At 40.7% G+C, this 16,157-nt stretch overlaps 1 protein-coding gene across 1 annotated transcript in view; it reads left to right on the forward strand.

The window, feature by feature from the left end:
• The window catches only part of LOC144974377 (uncharacterized), a 30,909-nt gene extending 15,289 nt beyond the window's left edge, over positions 1-15,620 (forward strand). Inside the window, exons 5-10 of the mRNA XM_078917213.1 lie at positions 1,348-1,532; positions 3,947-4,113; positions 8,114-8,206; positions 11,562-11,664; positions 12,197-12,301; positions 14,785-15,620. Of these exons, the coding sequence (XP_078773339.1) occupies positions 1,348-1,503 (156 nt within the window). The 3' untranslated portion in view covers positions 1,504-1,532; positions 3,947-4,113; positions 8,114-8,206; ... (1 more) ...; positions 12,197-12,301; positions 14,785-15,620. The remainder of the gene's footprint in view (positions 1-1,347; positions 1,533-3,946; positions 4,114-8,113; positions 8,207-11,561; positions 11,665-12,196; positions 12,302-14,784) is intronic.
• The last annotated feature ends 537 nt before the right edge of the window (positions 15,621-16,157 follow it).

A 16,157-nucleotide genomic window follows, 5' to 3' on the forward strand; every position in this document is an offset into this window, starting at 1 on the left:
TTGTTGTTGTTTATTTTTTAATTTGTTTGTTTTCTTTTTAAAAATATTATCATTACTTTGCTGGCTTTTTACTCGCCTTTTTTGGTGATTCATTTACGCGCCAACTCCGCACCGACTGGCACAAACTTTCAATAGTCAAATCATTCAGTTGAACTTTACTCACAGATGGAAAGGAAATAGGCTTCAACATCGTGACCTCACTTCCCTCGTAGTGACGCATAGTAACTTTGTAATTGGTTCTAAACTATCGGAACAATAGCGGACGCCCTTATGAAATACTTCTCCGACGAGCATAAAAGTGTATCCAGAGGAGAAAAACATTATAAATCTGATCATGTTTTCACATTTATACATTCTGATAACATGACATGTGAAAAAAAGTTCTAGCCAGCATGAAGAATAAAAGGTATCGATTTTCTTTGTTTAGAACCAAACAGCTCGTTGCTGGGCGGACGTGACATCAGACTATTGAATCCTATTGGCGTCACCCAGCTCTTTGTTATTGGTTTTAGCAAACCATTTTTATGAATAGTTCTCAGTAAAGTATATTAAACTAAAAACGATCAAGATAACACATAAATTAAAAAAAAACGAAGCAAAAATCTACTACTACTACTACTACTACTACTACTACTACTACTACTACTACTACTACTACTACTACTACTACTACTACTACTACTACTACTACTACTACTACTACTACTACTACTACTACTACAACTACTACTACTACTTACTACTACTACTACTACTACTGCTACTACTACATACTACTACTACTACTACTAACTACTACTACATACTACAACTACTACTACACACTACTACTACTACTACTACTACTACTACTACTACTACTAACTACTACTACTCTACTACTACTCTACTACTACTACTACTACTACTACTACTACTACTACTACTACTACTACTACTACTACTACTACTACTACTACTACTACTACTTACTACTACTACTACTACTTACTACTACTACTACTGCTGCTACTACTACTACTACTACTACTACTACTACTACTACTACTACTACTACTACTACTACTACTACTACTACTACTACTACTACTACTACTCTACTACTACTACTACTACTACTACTATACTACTACTACTACTACTACTACTACTACTACTACTACTACTACACTACTACTACTACTACTTACTACTACACTCTACTACTAACTACTACTACTACTACTACTACTACTACTACTACTATCTTTACTACTACTACTAACTTACTACTACTACTACTACTACTTACTACTACACTACTACTACTCGAAAACCGTATTTCTACAAATAACTTCTCCATTTCAGTACGTCACTGGAAACCACAGTGAGGCCCGTTCTCCACATACGGACTCTGCCTACCAGGGAGGCCGTGGATGGACCAAATGTGATGGCGCCTACCGGAGCATGGGACATTGGGATGCAGCCTGGAGTTCTTGTTCAAGATTGTTGAGAAGGTGTTGATTGAAGTGCCGCACACCTCTGTGATAAAGGTAGGCTGTTGTTGTTGTTGTTGTTTTGTTGTTGTTGTTGTTGTGGTGGTTGTTGTTGTGATGGTTGTTGTTGTTGTTGTTGTTGTTGTTGTTGTGGTGGTGATGGTTGTTGTTGTTGTGGAGGTGGTGGTTGTGGTGGTGGTGGTGGTGGTTGTTGTTTTGATGGTTGTTGTTGTTGTGGTGGTGATGGTTGTTGTTGTTGTGGTGGTGGTGGTTGTTGTTGTGGTGGTGGTGGTGGTTGTTGTTGTTGTGGTGGTGGTGGTTGTTGTTGTTGTTGTGGTGGTTGTTGTCGTGGTGGTGGTTGTTGTTGTTTGTGCTGGTGATGGTGTTGGTTGATGTATCTATCTAATATCTATCTAATATATATATATATATATATATATATATATATATATATATATATATATATATATATATAAAATATAAATTGTCACTCACATTATATATGGCCAAGACGTATGTTTCTGTGGCTTTCGTCCCACGTCTTCAGTCGGCATAATGTCCGAAGAAAAAAATGCATTCCGTTTTTTTCTTCGGACATTATGCCGACTGGAGACGTGGGACGAAAGCCACAGAAACATACGTCTTGGCCATATATAATGTGAGTGACAATTTATATTTTATATTAGCTCTAACCATCATTATCGAGCACTTTCGTACCTTCGAGTACCCACCAACACTCATATCTCTCTCTCTCTCTCTCTCTCTCTCTCTCTCTCTCTCTCTCTCTCTCTCTGTGGCATATCACTTGGACGTAGCCTCCCACACAGTCCTTCGGAAGAAGTCTCTGTCTTGTGCCCATCTGCCACATTCCGTCACGCCGTTGTTGAGCCATTCCTGTATATCCTGTTGCCATCTTCTTTGTGGTCTTCCTCTGCCTCTTTTGCCCTCCGCCATGCCCTCCAGTACATCTCTCTCTAGTGTGTCGTGTCTTTTCAGGTGCCCAAAGTAATTGAGTTTCAGCTTTTTTATCTTACTCATTAGCAGGGACTTTTTTAGTCCTAGTGTTTTCATGATGGTTGCATTGCTTTCTTTGTTTGTCCACGGGATGCGTAAGATTTTTCTATAGCATTTCATTTCGAAGGCGGTTATTCTCTTTTCTGATTCTTTGGTTATAGACCATGTCTCGCATCCATATATTGCAGTGGGAAAAATACAGGATGTTAGGATCTTCATTTTCAGTCTGACTTCCTCGCTCTTCCAGATTGCCATCATTTTGTTTAGTTTGTTGCTTTCAATTGCAAGTCTTCTCCTGATATCTGGTGCCGATTTTCCATTGGCTTCTATTTGTGCTCCAAGGTAAATGAAATTTGTAACATTTTCCAGTTGTTCTCCTTCTATTTCGACCTGAGCAGTGCTGCTTTTATCTGTGCTCATTATTTTCGTTTTCTTTGCGTTTAATAATAGGTCTTTGTCTCCACTGTTTTTTTACCGATTTTACTAGTTTGTTGAGACTTTTGATGTTGTTGACAATAGCGCCGTGTTGTCTGCATATCGTAGGTCAGAGATCTTCCTGCCATTTATCTTAACGGCACTGTACTCTTCATCTTTTTCTTCTCATATATATATATATATATAGATTGCTAGATAGATAGGTAAATAAATAGACATTTAGATAGAAAGACAATTATAAATATATATATATATATATATATATATATATATATATATATATATATATATATATAAATGTCTTTCTATCTAAATGTCTATTTATTTACCTATCTATCTAGTTACCTATCTATCTAGCAATCTATTTATCTATCTATTTGTCTATCTATCTAGCTAATTAACTATCTCTCTGTCTATAAATTATCTAATTAACTATCTATTCAATCTATCCCTCTACCTATCCAATTATCTACACCATCTATCTTCCTACCTACCTATCTTTCTATCTATCTATATATGTATATATATATATATATATATTTGTATATCTATTTAGCTATCTACCAATCTATCTATTTAGCTATCTACCAATCTATCTATCTATCTATCTATCTATCTACATATCTATTTATCTCTCTTCCTATATATCTATCTACGTATCTGTCTATATCCTTATCTATATATCTATTTATCTATCTATCTATCCATTGAACTATCCATCTATCTATATGCCTATCTATTATCTAACTCTATCCATCTAGCTACATATCCATCTCTCCACCCATCCATCTATATCTACCTACTCACACACACACACACACACACACACACACACACACATATATAAATATATATATATATATATATATATATATATATATATATATATATATATATATATTTTAATTTCATATACTTATCATATATTTTATGAAGACATTACTTCACTGAGTAGAGCGTCTTGTTCCTTAAAGTACTAGGGTCTTGAATTTCCTCTTTCTCTCTCTCATTCCAATCTGCAGGACTGCAAGCGTTGTGAGTGCCGGGGCAAAGTGGACTGTGGTCGCTGTCACGGGCACGGCAGAGTGCGCTGCGTGCGATGCGGGGGCTCCCGTCGAGTCCTCATTACAAGCAAGAGGGGAAGTCGATGGAGAAGATGTTACACCTGTAGCGGCACTGGGAAATCCAAGTAGCTTCCTCATCCTCCATTCCCTCCTCCTCCTCCTCCTCCTCCTCCTCCTCATCATCATCATCATCATCATCATCATCATCATCATCATCATCATCATCTCCCTACACCGCCTCCTGCTGTTCTTCCTCATCCTCCTTTCCTTCTTCATCATCATATTCTTCAATTCTCCACTTCTACCACCTCCTCCTCTTCTACCACCTCCTCCTCTTCTACCACCTCCTCCTCTTCTACCACCTCCTCCTGTTCTACCACCTCCTCCTCTTCTACCACCTCCTCCTCTTCTACCACCTCCTCCTCTTCTACCACCTCCTCCTGTTCTACCACCCTCTTCCTCCTCTCTCTTCTACCACCTCCTCCTCTTCTACCACCTCCTCTCCTCTTCTCACCCTCCTCTCTCCCCCTCTTTCTACCACCTCCTCCTCTTCTACCACCTCCTCCTCTTCTACCACCTCCTCCTCTTCTACCACCTCCTCCTGTTCTACACCTCCTCTTTCACTCTCCTCTTCTACCACCTCCTCCTCTTCTACCACCTCCTCCTCTTCTACCACCTCCTCCTCTTCTACCACCTCCTCCTCTTCTACCACCTCCTCCTTTCTACCACCTCCTCCTCTTCTACCACCTCTCCTCTTCTACCACCTTTTCACCTCCCTGTTCTACCACCTCCTTCCTCTCTTCTACCACCTCCTCCTCTTCTACCACCTCTCCTTACCTCCTCTCTCACTCACACCTCCTCCTGTTCTACCACCTCCTCCTTTCTACCACCTCCTCCTTTCTACCACCTCCTCCTCTTCTACCACCTCCTCCTCTTCTACCACCTCCCTACCTCTCTCTTCCACCTCCTCCTGTTCTACCACCTCCTCCTCTTCTACCACCTCCTCCTCTTCTCACTCTCTCCTCCACCTCTTCTTACCACCTCCTCTCTTCTACACCTCCTCCTCTTCTACCACCTCCTCCTTCTACCACCTCCTCCTTTCTACCACCTCCTCCTCTTCTACCACCTCTCCTCCCTCTCTTTCTACCACCTCCTCCTCTTCTACCACCCTTCACTCCTCTTCTACCACCTCCTCCTCTTCTAACCACCTCCTCCTGTTCTACCTCCTCTTCTCCTCTCCTTCTACACCTCCTCCTCTTTCTACCACCTCCTACCTCTTCTACCACCTCCTCCTCTTCTACCACCTCCTCCTGTTCTACCACCTCCTCCTCTTCTACCACCTCCTCCTCTTCTACCACCTCCTCCTCGTTCTACCACCTCCTCCTCTTCTTACCACCTCCTCCTGTTCTAACCCACCTCCCCTCTTCTACCACCTCCTCCTCTTCTACCACCTCCTCCTCTTCTACCACCTCCTCCTGTTCTACCACCTCCTCCTCTTCTACCACCTCCTCCTCTTCTACCACCTCCTCCTCTTCTACCACCTCCTCCTCTTCTACCACCTCCTCCTCTTCTACCACCTCCTCCTGTTCTTACCACCTCCTCCTCTTCTACCACCTCCTCCTGTTCTACCACCTCCTCCTCTTCTACCACTCCTCCTGTTCTACCACCTCCTCCTCTTCTACCACCTCCTCCTGTTCTACCACCTCCTCCTCTTCTACCACCTCCTCCTCTTCTACCACCTCCTCCTCTTCTACCACCTCCTCCTCTTCTACAACATCCTCCTCTTCTACCACCTCCTCCTCTTCTTCCCTCCCTCTTCTACCTCCTTCTTCTACCACCTCCTCCTCTTCTACCACCTCCTCCTCTTCTACCACCTCCTCCTCTTCTACCACCTCCTCCTCTTCTACCACCTCCTCCTCTTCTACCACCTCCTCCTTAACTTCTCTTACCACCTCCTCCTCTTCTACCACCTCCTCCTCTTCTACCACCTCCTCCATTCTTCTACCACCCTCTCTACCTCCTCCTCTTTACCACCTCCTCCTCTTCTTCCACCTCCTCCTCTTCTACCACCTCCTCCTCTTCTACCACCTCCTCCTCTTCTACCACCTCCTCCTCTTCTACCACCTCCTCCTCTTCTACCACCTCCTCCTCTTCTACCACCTCCTCCTTCTACCACCTCCTCCTCTCCTCTCTACCATCCTCCTCCTCTTCTACCACTCCTTTCTACCATCTCCTCTTCTACCACCTCCTCCTGTTCTACCACCTCCTCCTTTCTACCACCTCCTCTCTACCTCCTCTTCTACCACCTCCTCCTCTTCTACCACCTCCTCCTCTTCTACCACCTCCTCCTCTTCTACCACCTCCTCTCTCTACCACTCCTCCTTTCTACCACCTCCTCCTCTTCTACCACCTCCTCCTCTTCTACCACCTCCTCCTCGTCTACCACCTCCTCCTCTTCTACCACCTCCTCCTCTTCTACCACTCCTTCCTCCTCTTCTACCACCTCCTCCTCTTCTACCACCTCCTCCTCTTCTACCACCTCCTCCTCTTCTACCACCTCCTCCTCTTCTACACCTCCCCCTCTCTACCACCTCCTCCTCTTCTACCACCTCCTCCTCTTCTACCACCTCCTCCTCTTCTACCACCTCCTCCTCTTCTAACCCTCCTTCTACCACCTCCTCCTCTACACTCCTCTTCTACCACCTCCTCCTCTTCTACCACCTCCTCCTCTTCTACCACCTCCTCCTCTTCTACCACCCTCCTCCTCTTCTACCACCTCCTCCTCTTCTACCACCTCCTCCTTTCTACCACCTCCTCCTCTTCTACCACCTCCTCTTTCTACCACCTCTCTTTCTACCACCTCCTCCTCTTCTACCACCTCCTCCTCTTCTACCACCTCCTCCTGTTCTACCACCTCCTCCTCTTCTACCACCTCCTCCTCTTCTACCACCTCCTCCTCTTCTACCACCTCCTCCTCTTCTACCACCTCCTCCTCTTCTACCACCTCCTCCTGTTCTACCACCTCCTCCTGTTCTACCACCTCCTCCTCTTCTACCACCTCCTCCTCTTCTACCACCTCCTCCTCTTCTACCACCTCCTCCTCTTCTACCACCTCCTCCTGTTCTACCACCTCCTCCTGTTCTACCACCTCCTCCTCTTCTACCACCTCCTCCTGTTCTACCACCTCCTCCTGTTCTACCACCTCCTCCTGTTCTACCACCTCCTCCTGTTCTACCACCTCCTCCTCTTCTACCACATCCTCCTTTCCCTCTTCATCATGCTCTTCCTCCACCACCTCCTCCTCTTCCTCATCCTCCATTCTCTCTTCATCATCTTCTTCCTCCACCTCCTCCTTCTTTCCCTCTTCATCATCATCATCTTCTCCCTCCACCTCCTCCTCTTCTTCCTCATCCTCCATTCCCTCCTCATCATCATCTTCTTCCTCTTCCTCATCCTCCATTCCCTCTTCAACATTATCTTCTTCCTCTTCCTCATCCTCCATTCCCTCTTCAACATTATCTTCTTCCTCTTCCTCATCCTCCATTCCCTCTTCATCATCATCATCTTCCTCCACCTCCTCCTAATAAGATCTCATTGTTTTTGTTTTGCCTTTTTAAAAAAAAAAGATGACTGTACACTATTCTCTTAGACTATAGGGAATGAGATTAGCGGAAGATTAGCGTCCCTTGGTTGGACGTCACCCATAGTCTGTGACGTCACCGGCGGAAACGTTATTAGAGAGAGAACGTCATGTTGGTTGTGCGCATGGTCTCCTTTCCCTCTTCATCATCATCTTCTTCCTCTACTTCCTCCTCTTCTTCCTCATCCTCCTTTCTCTCTTCATCATCATATTCTTCCTCCACCACCTCCTCCTCTTCCTCATCCTCTTTTCCCTCTTCATCGTGATCATCTTCTCGTTGAAGCGAGGACGAGAGACGCATGCGCACATCCTACATGACGTTCTCTCTCTAATAACTTTTTCCGCCGGTGACATCACAGACTATGGGTGACGTCCAATCAAGGGACGCTACTCTTCCGCTAATCTCATTCCCTATTCACCAATAGTCTGTTATGATCATGATAATATTATGATGATAAATTATCCTTTGCTTTCTTGTATTTCAGATGCAGACGATGTCAAGGAGAAGGTAAAGTAACCTGTCCTAAATGCGAGGGGTTCAAGTTCCTACGAGTCTACATCCAGCTAGAGGTAAAATTGTAAGTATTGGCATTTTTATATACTATCTTATCTTATCTTATCTTGTCTCGTCTTTTATTTTATTTTATTTTCCTTTCTTTTCTTTTCTTATCTTGTCTTGTCTTGTCTTGTCTTGTCTTATCTTAGGTATCTTATCGTATCTTATCTTGGGTATCTTATGTTATCTTATCTTAGGTATCTTATCTTATCTTGGGTATCTTATCTTATCTTAGGTATCTTATCTTATCTCATCTTGAGTATTTTATGTTATCTTATCTTAGGTATGCTATCTTATCTTATCTAGGTATCTTATCTTATCTTGAGTATCTTATGTTATCTTATCTTAGGTATCTTATCTTATCTTAGGAATATTATCTTATCTTATCTTAATATAATCTTAATAATCTTAATAGGTTTGATATGAATTATCCTTTAAATAGTTTATAATTACAGAATCTCATATAGCTTGCATTATATCCTTCACAGACAGTTTTACACAATTTTGAATGTAAAGAAGAAATATATCAATACGGCAATGTTAAATTGAAAAAATGCTATCATAGAAAACTGGTAATTGAAAATTGGTCATGATCGAATGAATCATCAATGTACAAAGCCCATAGTACAATGAAATATTAACTCTCTCCTTTCCAGCTATTTTTAGAATTTTCCCGAAAACTCACTCCAATCCAACGCAAGAATAGACTTTTCTTACTCAAACAAAAAAGTAACAAGTGAGCTCTACAACACAGTGCTTAGTATCTACAGCTGTAATCATAGAATATCTTTAAATTTTGTGATGTACAAGATAAATCATAATGAGAAAATTGTCTGTTGCATCGTAACGAATGTGACGATTTTACTAAGGCTGGTAAGGAGAGGGTTAATGACAACAATGTTATTAAGACGCTTAGATTTAAAAGGCCCAGAATCTACACGTTCGTAAATAACACCTCACTTTGACCTCACGTAGGAGGTCACTCGCTGTGTCTTTATCCCCCTACTGGGCGGGGTTCCCGACCTCCCATAGTGGGCAGGGAGTTCACTCGCTGTGTCTTTATCCCCCTACTGGGCGGGGTTCCCGACCTCCCATAGTGGGCAGGGAGGTCACTCGCTGTGTCTTTATCCCCCTACTGGGCGGGGTTCCCGACCTTCCACAGTGGCAAGGAGGTCACTCGCTGTGTCTTTATCCCCCTACTGGGCGGGGTTCCCGACCTCCCATAGTGGGCAGGGAGGTCACTCGCTGTGTCTTTATCCCCCTACTGGGCGGGGTTCCCGACCTTCCACAGTGGGCAGGGAGGTCACTCGGTGTGTCTTTATCCCCCTACTGGGCGGGGTTCCCGACCTCCCACAGTGGGCAGGGAGGTCACTCGCTGTGTCTTTATCCCCCTACTGGGCGGGGTTCCCGACCTCCCACAGTGGGCAGGGAGGTACTTGCTGTGTCTTCTATAATAGCCCTCTTTATGTTTCCCAATGTCTTTCTGTCTTTGTCTTGGAATGAGATTTACTTAAGTTTGTCCTGACCCAGGCTGGAGTCCTTGGCTGGGAGGGAAACAGTCAAATGTATGGTCATAGTTTTGGTAGACGATACTTTATTTCTTGTAAATAATTTTCCTATTGTGTATTGTTTTTGGTTTGAATATAATAATGGTTTCTAAACATTTGAGTGTATTCCTCTTTGGGGAATTCTGTATTTATGTCTGGATGACTCTTGTGTGATCTCAAACTACATTGTATTTACATTGATAGTGTGCTCTTAGAATCTACATCTGCTCCCTGAATAATATAAAAACAGCAAGCAATAAAATGAATTGAAACGATATATATATCATCATCATCCATTATATATAATTATATTTAATTATATTTTTTTTAATCATTGCTTTTGATGTTCAATTAGTATGTGGAACATAATAATCGGTTTGTATTTAAACCGAAATACATTCAAAGGGAGGTAATTCAATTAATTCTAAAGCTATTAAAACTTTACACGGTTGTTTTCCTTTATCTACGCAAGCTATTTATTCCTCTTGTTTCCTGTTCATTATTACTATTATTATTTATATGACTAACTGCGTCGATCTGGTCATATGTTAGGAAATAACTAGAAAAAACAAAGATGGAGTTTGAGTCAAATTGAAGACGATTTGGAAACCAAGTTATTTTAGAAGTGTTGCTGGTGCTTGGGACCTGTTGTAAAGATATATATATATATATATATATATATATATATATATATATATATATATATATATATATATATATATATATATATATATATATATATATATATATATATATATATAATTGAGCTTTTATATAGCGCAATTTCCACTGAATGTGCTCAAAGCGCTTTACAAAGGGATCCCTGACCAACAGCAACACGTAACATGTAGAACGAGACATGACGCCTGTCAGGTGATAATACAATTTTTTTTTTCCGGACAGAGACGACGCTGTTAACAGCCTGAGTATGGTGAGGGAATGTGAGTAAAGAGCCTTTTCCAAGGATTCACATATGCGCCGAGCGAGGCTCGAACCCAGGACCTTCTGATCCGAAAGCGAGTGTTATACCATTTGACGACATAGCCGCACATTTATAACATTAAGTAAATTGTTACTCTGTATCTAAACATATTTTTTTCTTCAAAACTCACTCTCTTTAATCAAAAAAAAAGGAAAGAAGTCATTTAGAGTTATTAGGCCCATGAAGCCGGAGTTTATCCCGATATCAATAGCGTGAATCAGACAATAGCAACTACTTGCTATCCTTTGGATAGGACGATCCAATAGGTCCAACAGAGCCAGCTACCCAATCACTGCTGGGTGGACAGGGGGGGGGGGGTGTTCAGAATTTTTTTTTTAATCTCGACTTCACCCAGAATCGCTCTCGGTCCCTTTGCGTGTGAAGCGAGTGCTCTACCAACTGAGCTATCTCTTCATTTATAGCATCTTTATTAACTATAATTTTTCCTGAGATGTGCTAAGGATTAAACTTTAAGCATCGGGTTCATCAGGACATATTACCGTTTTGAGACGATTTGTAACATATTATTGTACAACAAACAATTAAAAACACCCCCGCCCACCCCCCCCCCCCTAAACAGTTAGTGGTGGCGGGGTGTAGAGGGAGGGGGTATGTTGTTGGGGGTGAGGGGGGGGGGGTTAATGATAATCTGGTGGTGGCGGTGGGGTGGGGGGATGATAATATAGAGGTGGTGGTGGGGGGGGGGGGTTAAGATAATCTGGTGGTGGCGGTGGGGTGGGGGGATGATAATATAGAGGTGGTGGTGGTGGTGGGGGGGGGGGGTATGATAATCTGGTTGTGGGGAAGTTTCTAGATGTGGTTAGTATATCATCCCATTGGTATTTCAGCACCAACTATCTGTCTGAGTACATGCTGGAGATGACCGAGTTGCCTGACCATCTGATCAAGGATGTCGGTGGAGACAGGGTCTTTGAACAGGAATTGGATAGGGTGAGTCTCCCTAAGTATATGTGTGTATGTGTGTGTGTGTGTGTGTGTGTGTGTGTGTGTGTGTGTGGAGATGAAAGCCTTGCCTGACCACCTGATCAAGGACGTCGGTGAAGACAGGGTCTTTGAACAGCAATTGGATGGGGTAGTCGTCCTAAATATAGATAGAATGCGCTTGGCCAAGGAGTTCACAACATTGCCATCCGGAAGTATAACGGACCAACACACAAACTCTGTGTAACCATGAACTTTTATAGTCTGGTTAATACAGTTTAGTGAGAACAACTCACAAACGCGGATGGCAAAAACAATAACAAAGGCCTGAGTGACGTCATCTCCATACTATCTATATAATATATATGTGTGTGTGTGGGGGGGTATATATATATATATATATATATATATATATATATATATATATATATATATATATATATTGTGTGTGTGTGTGTGTGTGTGTGCGTGTGTATGTATGTGTGCTTGTTTCATTTATCTATTTATGTTGTCATTCATTCATTCAAATTTGCTCTACCAGGTTTGGCCTCTGACCTCGTACCCAGTGGCGGAGATTAACGATAATTCCGCCAAGCTCATCGAAAAACACAAGAAGGCTTATTCAGATCAGAGATGGCTCAAACAGGTAGTCTCGGGTTTTTAAATTGTTGACCTGGGTGGGGTTCCTGTCCTCTCAGAGTGGGCAAGGAGGTACATACTGTGTCTTCTATCCCCCTATGTCTGTTTTCCAACATGCTTTCTGTCTTATTAGTCTTGGAATGAGATTACTTGGTTTTGTCCTGGCCCTCTGGGAGGGAAACAGTCAAATGTATAGTTAGTTTTTGGGAGATGATATTTTTTTTCCTTGTAAATCATCTCTCTGTTATGCACTGTATTGTGTTTTGTTTATGTATTATATATGATTTGTAAACATTTGAGTGTATTCCTCTTAGTGGGACCCGTGCTTGTGTCTGGATGAGACTTTTAGGGGATCTCAAACTAAGTACTTTGACGGTGTTCTCTTGGAATCTATATCTGTTCCCTATTTGAACCAATTCTCCATTGTCTGCCTTATTCTTGGATGCTTTAATTTTAATTGTAATTCTAAAACTTTTTACTATCCCATTTTCTTCCTTTTTACTGGCACTGATATGACCTTAATGTGTTGCAAGCGCCGTAAAATCCTTAGAAGTAAAACAAACAAATTGTTAACGATTTGAGAGGATTTTTCGAGCATTTTTTTATTTAGCGCAATATCCACTAAACCTGCTCAAAGCGCTTAAAAGGGGTCCCTGACCAACAGCAAAATGTAAAAAGACATGACGCCTATTAGGCGATAATGCATTTTCCCCGACAGAGACAACGCTGTTAACGGCCAGGTGAGAGAACGTGAGTAAAGAGCCTTTTCCAAGGACTCAACTATGCGCCGAGCGAGGCTCGAACTCAGGACCTTCCGATCCGAAAGCGAGTGTCATACCACTAGACCACATAGCCGTTTTATTATTTTCTTTTAAATAACTCGGCTTGTTGTTTATTTTTGAGTTTTCTTTTGTTGTTGTTTATTTTTGAGTTTTCTTTTGTTGTTGTTTATTTTTGAGTTTTCTTTTGTTGTTGTTTATTTTTGAGTTTTCTTTTGTTGTTGTTTATTTTTGAGTTTTCTTTTGTTGTTGTTTATTTTTTAATTTGTTTATTTTCTTTTTTTTTTTTTTCTTAAATTATTATTCCTTTGTTTTTTTTTTCTTCTTTGTCTATATTTTATCATTCCTTTGTTTTTGTTACTTATATTTAGAACATCCTCCCCCTTGAACTTGAATCCAATTGAATCGACGTGTACATATCATATGAAGGTCTGGCATCCGAACCCATTGTTGTAATATTATGACAATACTTCGTGTCTTTTTTTTTTTTTTTTTTTTTTTTGGTCTTTTTTGTTTTGTGTTTCTGGAGATTTCCATTACAACAACAACAACAATGATCCCATAAGGAATTGGGTTATCAGACCTGCAAATAAGTGAGTGAGGTACTTGCTGTGTCTTCTATTCCCCTATGTCTGTTTTCCAACTTGCTTTCTGTCTTTGTCTTGGACTGAGATTACTTGGTTTTGACCTGCTTTTTGTGCTTGCCTGGGAGGGAAACGGTCAAATGTATAGTTTTGGGAGATTATATTATTTTTTTCCCTTGTAAATCATCTCCCTGTTATGTATTATTATATTATTTGTTGTTTTGAATTCATATTGTAAGCATTTGAGTGTAGTCCTTTTAGTGGGATCTTGTGCTGGTGCCCGGGTGAGACATTTAGGTGATCTCTAAATCAAGTACATTGATAGTTTCTCCGTTCCCTATTTGAACCACTCCCCTTTGTCTTACTTTCCCCCTCAAGTACTTTTATTTGTACCTCTAGAATATTCTCGCTATCCAATCTTTATTCCTTTTTACTGGCGCTGATATGTTGATATATATGAAAATGATATGGCGCTTAACTCACTCAACCCTAACACCGACTATATCCGTAGTTTACCCAGATTACTTTTACCCCATGCTTATTTATTACATTTTCTGAGACAAATTATAGGTGTAGTAGATATCAAAGCTAATGATTTTTAGTTTTTACATGTTGATGACAGTTGAATAAAACTATCGCGGGTGGTTGGATGGGAGCATCACCCTTGAATCATATACCTATGATGTTCGCATGGGTGTACGATTTGATAGTGATGTCGTTTCTTCTTCTCTTTACTAGCCTATCCTGCTTCTTTGGTTTGTGATTGTATTTTTGACAGGGGATATTTTTTTTCTGTAAATCTTCTGCCTGTTTGTTCTTGGTTATTTATAATTTAGCTTATGATATCTTTAGGTTATGATTTTGATTGACATTTGTACTATTTTTGTTAGATTGCTTGTTTTTTTGTTTCAGCGGTCTCTCATATAACCTCAATTGTGTTGGAAGAGACCTAAATCAACAAACAAAAAAAAATTATCTATGTACGTGCTCATTTTGAATACATTTTTTTTCCAATTTTGAAAAGTAGAAAAAAAATCTCTAGGATTGAGTGAGTTAATGTGTGTTGCAAGCGCTGTAAAACCATCCAAAACAAACAAAAACAAACGAAAACAAATGTTCTCTTTCAGCGTCATCACCTTCGAGCCGTCCCTGTGACTGAGGTTGACTACACGTACGATGGATTGAAGAAAGAATTCTTTATCTACGGCCTGGAGAGGAAGGTCTACTTCGAGGACTACCCAGCTCAATGCTGCTGGGGATGCACCATTTTGTAGTGGCCGAGGGAATCTGTTACAGTGAATGGAGAGGCTATGTGGTCTAGTGGTATGACACTCGACTTTCGGATCGGAAGGTCCAGGGTTCGAGTGCTCGGCGCATAGTTGAGTCCTTGGAAAAGGCTCTTTACTCACATTCTCTCACCGTACTCGGGTGTAAAATGAGTACCTGGCCGTTAACAACGTTGTGTCCTAAATAAATATGTAATATCGCCTAACAGGCGTCATGTCCCGTCCTAAATGTTAAATGTTGTTGTTGGCCAGGGACCCCATGTAAAGCGCTTTGAGCACGTTTAGTGGATATTGCGCTGTATAATAGCTCATATTTTTATTAATGACAAAATCAGTCGGATGGTGAAATGGTTGGAACTGAGATATTGCCAAGTTTAGTTAGAAGGGCAATTTTTATCAACAAATGAGTTCTTGTCATAAATGATTGAATCAACCATTTTTGTAAATCTTCGGGAAACATCAAAGTTTGATTTCACTTCTAAAATATTTTTTTATAGCTAGTCAAGTTGAAATAAGTATGAAATTTGAGAAAAGTTGCTGGATACCTTTTCCGTACATCTGATTATAACTTCATGAAAAATCACCCGATTTACTTCAAAAAAAGATTAAAATGCTCTGGGGAGCAAATTCTTTCAGGAAATGCAAAAAAAAAAAAAATAAATAAATAAATAAATAAATAGATGAAGTAAAAATTTAAAATATGCAAATCCAAAATTTTCACCTTCCGACTGATTATGTCATGCACTGACACATATAAGTGACCAGACCTGCCAACTTCTACGAAAATTTCGTAAAAGTACGAATTTTGGACTCCATCTGCAGAGCAAAATAAGCTACACAAATTCAATAAATCATTTGGAAAATAATAATATGGCACTAAATATCATAGTGTAATGACTTAGAAAAACGTTATTCAATCTTGCTTAGAGGTAAATTTATCACTTATTACAAAGGTATGTTGAATCACTTGTATTATTTTCCCCATGGAAACTACGATTTTTTAAAAAATTTCATGTAGGCAGGCCTGTAGGTGACCCAGTGTCCCGAAACAGTTTTTTTTTATTTCGGGGTGAACCACATGTTAAAAAAAAAAATGGATTTTAAAGTTTAAAAGAACAGAAATATGACATTTTGCCTTTTGCTTCTCTAAGTAAATATATGTTCTGAACGATATGTCAAAAATGTGATATTAAAATTAAAAAGAACAGAAATAT

Source organism: Berghia stephanieae, chromosome 6 (assembly GCF_034508935.2).
Source record: "Berghia stephanieae isolate SIO BIC M18660-M18661 chromosome 6, UCSD_Bste_1.3, whole genome shotgun sequence".
Taxonomy (NCBI): Eukaryota; Metazoa; Mollusca; class Gastropoda; order Nudibranchia; family Aeolidiidae; genus Berghia; species Berghia stephanieae.